The sequence below is a fragment of the Atta cephalotes genome (genome assembly GCF_000143395.1).
Source record: "Atta cephalotes unplaced genomic scaffold scaffold00001, whole genome shotgun sequence".
Taxonomy (NCBI): Eukaryota; Metazoa; Arthropoda; class Insecta; order Hymenoptera; family Formicidae; genus Atta; species Atta cephalotes.
The window spans coordinates 1,138,919-1,146,787 of NW_012130065.1; the positions used below are offsets into that span (position 1 = coordinate 1,138,919).

The following is a 7,869-nucleotide window of genomic DNA, read 5'->3' on the forward strand; positions in this document are numbered from 1 at the left end:
TGTGTGTGTGTGTGTGTGTGTGTGTATGTATGTATGTGTGTGTGTGTGTGTGTATGTGTGTGTGTGTGTGTGTGTGTGTGTGTGTATATCTTTTAATAATCTTTGATAAATATAAACAGTTTGGATCGTTAACGCTTTTATATATTGTCACAGAAGTATAAATTGTTATTTTGAAATTAATTTACTTAATATTTTGTAGCATTTTTCTTGCTTTTAATTCTTATTTCCTCTTTTCATAATGAATTATACAAAAACAGTATCTTACTGACAGCTCAGTATTTTTTTTAAACTAATATTAATTGCTAATTTTATTATAATAATTAATTTTTATATAGCTGTACCAACTGCACCTGGAGCACCGGAACCGGTCGATTGGACAGCTAATCAGGTTGAACTTGCCTGGAAAGAACCTGTCAGCGATGGTGGATCGCCTATCACGGGTTACATCATTGAGAAGAAAGATAAATACAGCACTATGTGGGAGAAGGCTTTGGAAACCGGGACACCGGTCACCAAAGCTTTGGTACATGGTCTAATAGAAGGCAATGATTATCAATTCCGCGTGATTGCCGTAAACAAGGCTGGTCAGTCCGAGCCTGGTGAAGCAAGCAAGACGTTTACTGCTAAGCCGCGTTTCTGTAAGTATTTATGATATTTCAACTTTTATAAATTTTTCTTGCTGGTACAATGATTTATAATTTATTTGATTAAAATTTTCCTTTAAATAAGTTTTATGTACGAATTATACCGAATATTATCTTATTATCTATATTATCTTATTAATAAGTAATATGCATTTAAAATCTTAATTATATAGCAATCAATCATATAGCAGCTTAAGCAGAACAAATATATATCACGATAATATAACATCAAAATAATATTAAAATAAATTGGAAATGATTGAAAAATGACTTTTAATGATTATTTTGGAGTCATTTTGACATCATTTTATTATAGATTTGTTGTTCTACTTGAGAGGATAGTAATTCTTGTATCTTTGCCACAAAATGTACGCATATTCTAAAAATAATTTTGTATGCATATTCTAAAAATAATTTCAATGAATCGTGCTTGTCTAAATCTGATATCGGCATCTAATTATTCGTCACAGTGGCCCCGAAGATTGACAGGCGCAATTTGAGGGACGTTACCCTGTCCGCTGGCTCGATGCTGAAATTCGATGCCAACGTGATCGGCGAACCACCACCACATATCGAGTGGCGTTATGGCGCAATACCACTTCATTCCGATCGCAAGGTGCAGATCGACAACATCGACTACAATACCAAATTTAGCATACGTCCGGTATCGCGGGACGACAGTGGTGATTACACTGTTACTGCCAGCAATTCATCGGGCAAAGACTCGGTGACGGTGCAGGTGACGGTGACGGACAAGCCAACGCCGCCTGAGGGACCGCTTCAGGTGTCGGATGTACACAAGGAAGGATGCAAGTTGAAATGGAAGAGACCTAAAGACGACGGCGGCACGCCCATCGAGTATTACCAAGTGGATAAAATGGACCCGGAGACCGGATGTTGGGTACCTTGCGGACGTTCTACCGAACCGAGTAAGTCGTCAGATTGATTAATTGAAAAAAATAAAACTGACATAATACACAATTCCAAATTAAATCTTCACTTAAACGATGCGTAATAATTCCTGTTTCTATTATTTTTTATTTTATAAAGCGCTTCAAATTTCTTCTTCCATTTTTCATTAATAAAGTTTTCCTACAAATTCGCTATTTTAAAACACATACATAATTTATTTTATAGTATTGATTTTATTATTGTTTTATGTCAAATGAATTATTTATTATAGCTCTCGAGGTGACAGGTTTAACACCTGGCAAGGAGTATCTCTTCCGGGTGGCCGCTGTCAATGCCGAGGGCGAATCAAAACCTTTGGAAGCGGAGCAGACGATAGTAGCCAAAAATCCATTTGGTACGTTAATCAAATATGTATTAAAATTATATAAAACATCGTGTAAATATAAATTACAAAACATAATTTAAAGACAAATATTATTTTTAATCTGATAGAATTTTTATTAAATTTTTGTTTCTATGTTCAGACGAACCAGGCAAACCGGGTGATCTCCGAGCCACTGATTGGGATAAGGATCACGTCGATTTGAAATGGACTCCGCCGGAGAATGATGGCGGTTCGCCAATCACTGGTTACGTAATTGAAAAGAAAGACAAGTACGGCGAATGGGAGAAGGCACTGGAGGTGCCTGCAGATGAAACATTCGCTACAGTACCAGATCTTATCGAAGGTCAACCATACGAGTTCCGCGTGCGTGCCGTGAACAAAGCTGGACCTGGTGAACCGTCGGACGCCACACCGACTATCATAGCCAAACCACGCAATCTAGCGCCCAGGATTGATCGTACCAACTTAATTGAAGTGAAGATCAAGGCCGGCCAAAACTTTAACTTCAATTGTAAAGTAACGGGCGAGCCACCGCCAACTACCAAATGGATGCTAAATGGTAAGGAGGTCCGACCGTCTGAGCGTGTTAAAGTCAAGCACGTGGATTACAACACTAGTTTGAACGTGCGGATGGCTACGCGTGCGGAATCCGGCAAATACACTATCACTGCTGAAAATATTAATGGCCGAGATGAGGCATTCGTCAAAGTAACTGTGCTGGATAAGCCGAGCCCACCTCAAGGTCCACTCCGCGCATCTGACGTGCACGCCGAAGGCTGCAAACTCACGTGGAAACCGCCTGAAGATGATGGTGGGCAGCCAGTTGAGAAATATGTCGTGGAAAAAATGGACGAGGCCACAGGTCGTTGGGTGCCGGCCGGAGAGACTGATGGACCGGAAACGAAGTTGCAAGTGGAAGGCTTGACGCCAGGGCATAAATACAAGTTCAGAGTGCGAGCAGTTAACAAGCAGGGTAAATCTGAGCCTCTCACCGCCATGCAGGGCATTGAGGCGAAGAATCCCTTCGGTAAGACAAACATGTTTTTATTGAAATAATAATTTTATGTATTTATGAGTAAAAATTTGAGTGCGTCATATATTTCCAATATAATGATTATAATTATTCGTAATTTATTATATTCCCTAATATTTGCAACAAAATGTCAATATTATGTTTTCACATTTTTTATATTATTTTATTTTTTGTAGATGAACCAGGAAAACCGGGTACGCCAGAGGTGATTGATTATGATAGGGACTTCGTTGAGCTTCAATGGAGTCGTCCTGAGGAAGATGGTGGATCACCAATCACCGGTTATATCATAGAGAAACGCGACAAATACAGTCCGACCTGGGAGAAATGCGCAGAAATTGATGGCGACACGAATCGTGGAAGAGTCGACGATCTAGTCGAGGGAACTCCATACGAATTCCGTGTAAGAGCCGTCAACAAGGCTGGTCCTGGCGAAGCTTCGGAGGCGTCCAAATCCCATATAGCGCGACCGAAGAATCGTAAGCATTTGCAAAGCATTTATCAAATTTTGTGTACCTACATTTAAGAGAATTGAATTATTTTACAATAATATTTTTATAACTTAGAAGTTTAAGAAACAAAAAACTGAGATTAAAAATATTTGGTAGGTGTTGCATTTACAATTTAACCCTAGGAAGCTGAACATGGATACAATGTATCCTATGCGGTTTTTTTACATTGCTGTAACTTTTTTATAATATAATTTGAAGACCTGGATTAAGGCTGAAAAAGACTTTAATTGTCCATAGATATGATAAGTCTGCAAGGATATTTTTTTGCGTTATTCTCATTGTGAGAATGCACGAAAGTTCAAAGAGAGTACTTGGGATCCATATGTGATTAGCTTGTAATTTTTGGTGTTCTAAGTATCCCTTTATTTTTTATTAAATATACTTTTACTAAATTTCGGATAGTATAAAAGTAAGTACATGAAAATGTAGAAAAGAATTATATTTCAATGTAATAAATAGTAGAAATTTTATAATTTCTGTCAGTTTTCAGAGATCGCTCGGCCGAGGCGGATTTATTGCTTTGAGTTGCATTATTCTCTAAACTAAATCCTAATAAACTAATTATACATACTATAATAATATTTATATATGTACAATCCTTTATCTACTTATATTATTACTCTTTTATATTGTTCAAATAATAAAATTTTATTTATTAATTGTAAATTTAAAACATGTAGATTCTTCAAAAATGTCGATTTTCGATTTAAATAATTATACTTTTTTGAGCGATTCATATCATACTATTTTTTTTGTTAGTCCAAAGGGTTAAACAAATCCTACGGTTTTTTGCTCGAACATTAAAAATATGAGAATTTTTTTATCCAAAATAGTCATTTTTGTGAATTTTTCCAATAAAATTTCTTTGAAGCATTCTAATTAATTGAAGATAAAATATTATTTATTTGATCCATTTCTCTGTTTTGTCTGCCTTCAAAGTATAAATTTCACATGTTTTGAACTAAAAAATACGTATTCAATCCAGAGATATAGCGTGACAAAATTACAGGATTTCACATACTCTAGTTATATAGGCCGGGAAAATAACTAAAAATAAGTCTGACTTTCTAAGGTTAATAACATATAATTAATTATATTATATTATTTTGTGTTCAGTTCCACCGAAAATTGATAGGAAGTACATGTTAGACGTGAAAGTGCGTGCTGGCAGTTTCTTCGACTTCGATGTGCCGGTAACTGGCGAGCCACCACCAAGCAAGGAGTGGTCGCTAAAAGATAACGTAGTGATGGCAAGTGATCGTATCAAGATCATCAATGAGGACTACAACACTAAAGTACGCGTGATGGAGGCGAAACGTTCCGATTCCGGCATCTATACGCTTGTGGCCAAGAATGTGAACGGCAAAGATTCTGCTACATTAACGGTGAACGTGCTGGATGTACCTTTGCCACCAGAAGGTCCATTGAAGATCGACAATGTCACTAAAAACGGCTGCACTTTGAAGTGGCGGCCGCCCAAGGATGACGGCGGTTCTGAGATCCAATATTATCAGGTTGAGAAAATGGATATGGAAAATATGCGCTGGGTGCCTGTGGCTGAGGCTAACACCACTTCAGCGCATGTGGGCCACCTGATTGAAGGACACGACTATCAGTTCCGTGTTCGAGCGGTCAATAAGCAAGGCGAGTCTCAGCCATTGACGGGAATGGACACTATCACTGCCAAGGATCCGTTTGCTAAGCCAGACAAACCTGGTACGCCGGTCGCCACCGACTGGGATAAAGATCATGTAGATCTGGAATGGACACCACCTAAGAAAGACGGCGGATCGCCCATAACCAGCTATATTATCGAAAAACGACCTCGTTTTGGACAATGGGAAAAGGCTGCTGAGATACCCGGAAACCAGACTAGCGGCAGAGTACCTGATCTGACCGAGGGTCAAGAATACGAGTTCAGAGTCATCGCTGTGAACAAGGGCGGACCTGGTGAACCATCCGAAGCATCGGCGCCAATTGTTGCTAAGCCTCGTTTCAGTAAGTTTAAATGTTTGTCGAAATTAAGTAAATTATTTTAAAAAGTTTTATTATAAAAATATATGAAATATTTTTTCGTATTAGCAAGATTTTTTTTTAAAATGCATATTTTTCTCTCATAAAGATTTTTTTCTGAGAAGTAATAATTTTTATAATTTGTTTTTTTTTAATAATTGGAGATATTTTCTCTCTGCTAATGATTGCCTTCATAATTTTTTCTTTAATTGTAGTTGCTCCTTCGTTCGACACACATTTGCTGCACGATTTGGTGGTTCGTGCCGGTCAGAAAATCAGTTACAACATTCCTATTGTGGCGTCACCTAAACCGAAGGCAACGTGGAATCGCGATGGTGTACAGATTGTAGCCGATGCTCGTCATGAGATGTACACTACTAACACTGAAACTTCCTTCGAGATTCCATTCTCTGTCCGTAGTGATACTGGACGTTATACTCTAACTTTGGAGAACGAACATGGTAGTTTCAGGTACTTGACAAATCAAAAAATTATAGTTATTCTTTAATATAATTATAATTGTAATTTGAATAATAAAAAAATCTCTTAATCAAATTAATTTACGTCAAATATTTTATACATTTATTTAAAAATGATATTTTAAAACATTTATTTAAAAACAAATAATAAGACAATGTGAACAAGATTTTAATATTGAAAATTAATTTGAAGAAATTTTTTTAACAAAATTTTTTTATAATTATACAATTTAATTTTGATGATTGTTAGTTCAACAAACTATGATAAATTTTTAGTGCCAGCGCGAGAGTCACTGTTCTCGACAGACCGGCACCGCCAGAGAAGCCTTTGGATGTCAGCAATGTCACCAAAGAAGGTTGCCACTTAACATGGGGACATCCTCTTGATGATGGCGGAAGTCCCATTTTGCACTATATTATTGAGAAGATGGACTTGTCTCGTGGAACTTGGTCTGACGCCGGTATGAGCATGGTGTTGAGCCATGAGGTCAACCGTCTGATTCATCGCAAAGAATATTTATTCCGTGTTAAAGCTGTTAATAATATCGGAGAATCCGATCCGCTCGAGACCACGAAAAGCATCATCGCGAAGAACGAATTTGGTGAGTAATTTGAAAAAAAAAAAGATATTTCAAAATTAAATAAAAGTGACAAAAGAGTTTTACAATTGAAATCGCTCATATCATAAAATCTTAGAATTAAAAGTACATTGAAAAAATAATGTTATTAATAAATGCGTCTGCAATTTTCAGATGAACCGGACGCGCCTGGCAAACCGCAAATCATGGACTGGGACAAAGATCATGTAGATTTACAATGGCCGGTGCCAAAGAATGATGGTGGATCACCGATCACAGGCTATATTGTTCAGAAGAAAGAGAAGGGCAGCCCTTATTGGGTGAATGCAGTACACGTACCGGCTGGTCAAAACAGTACGACTGTTCCAGATCTGACAGAAGGTCAAGATTATGAATTCCGTGTGATCGCTGTCAATGCCGCCGGTCAATCTGAACCATCGGAACCTAGTGATCTCGTCACTGCCAAACCTCGTTTTCGTAAGTTGTGAATTTTCATATAATTAATTTAAAAAGTGACTATTTGATTAAACAGTATAGATTTAAATAACAATAATAAATAATATTTTTTAATTTTATAGATTTATAAATTATTATTTTATATAGCATAATGATTTTTTATATTCTAAATCTTTAATATATTGTGAATTTATTTACATTGGACATTATACATTACATTTAACTTTCTTCAATTTGCGTAGTGGCTCCGAAAATCAAAACGCCCTTACAGGACGTTCGTATCAAGGCTGGACTTATTTTTCATGTGGATATCGACTTCATCGGCGAACCGACGCCGGAAGCAAGTTGGAGTATAGGAAGCAATGAATTGACTTCCAATGATAGAACGACGATCACATCGATTGGCTATCATACAATTGTGCATATCGTCAATGCTAAAAGGTCTGACTCAGGATTATACCATTTGTTGCTAAAGAATAGCAGCGGCATAGATGAAGGCAGCTTCCAAGTGACCGTCTTAGATAAACCTGGACCGCCGGAAGGTCCTTTGCAATATGAAGAAATCACCAATCAATCCGTCACGCTCTCGTGGAAGCCACCCAAGGATAATGGAGGCAGCGAACTTACGTAAGTAAATTTTTAAGTATTTCAACATTATTTATGAAATGAACTTTATTCGATATATATTTTGAATTTACAAACTTTTCTTTAAAAATAATATAGAAAAAATCCTAGATGAAATATTCAAATAGTTGTTCAACTTTTTCGTATGATTAAATTTTCTAGCCTTGTTAATTCTCCTCTCTTTTCTCTCTCTCTCTCTCTCTCTCTCTCTCTCTCTCTCTCTCTCTCTCTCT

The 7,869-nt window shown here is 37.0% G+C and overlaps 1 protein-coding gene across 1 annotated transcript in view; it reads left to right on the plus strand.

Moving 5' to 3' along the window:
• LOC105617718 (twitchin) overlaps positions 1 to 7,869 on the plus strand; it is a 95,417-nt gene that overhangs the window by 70,493 nt on the left and 17,055 nt on the right. Inside the window, exons 86-95 of the mRNA XM_012199275.1 lie at positions 336 to 638; positions 1,115 to 1,573; positions 1,828 to 1,950; positions 2,081 to 2,968; positions 3,151 to 3,453; positions 4,603 to 5,484; positions 5,715 to 5,970; positions 6,255 to 6,580; positions 6,731 to 7,033; positions 7,255 to 7,639. Coding sequence (XP_012054665.1) covers positions 336 to 638; positions 1,115 to 1,573; positions 1,828 to 1,950; positions 2,081 to 2,968; positions 3,151 to 3,453; positions 4,603 to 5,484; positions 5,715 to 5,970; positions 6,255 to 6,580; positions 6,731 to 7,033; positions 7,255 to 7,639 — 4,228 coding nt within the window. The remainder of the gene's footprint in view (positions 1 to 335; positions 639 to 1,114; positions 1,574 to 1,827; positions 1,951 to 2,080; positions 2,969 to 3,150; positions 3,454 to 4,602; positions 5,485 to 5,714; positions 5,971 to 6,254; positions 6,581 to 6,730; positions 7,034 to 7,254; positions 7,640 to 7,869) is intronic.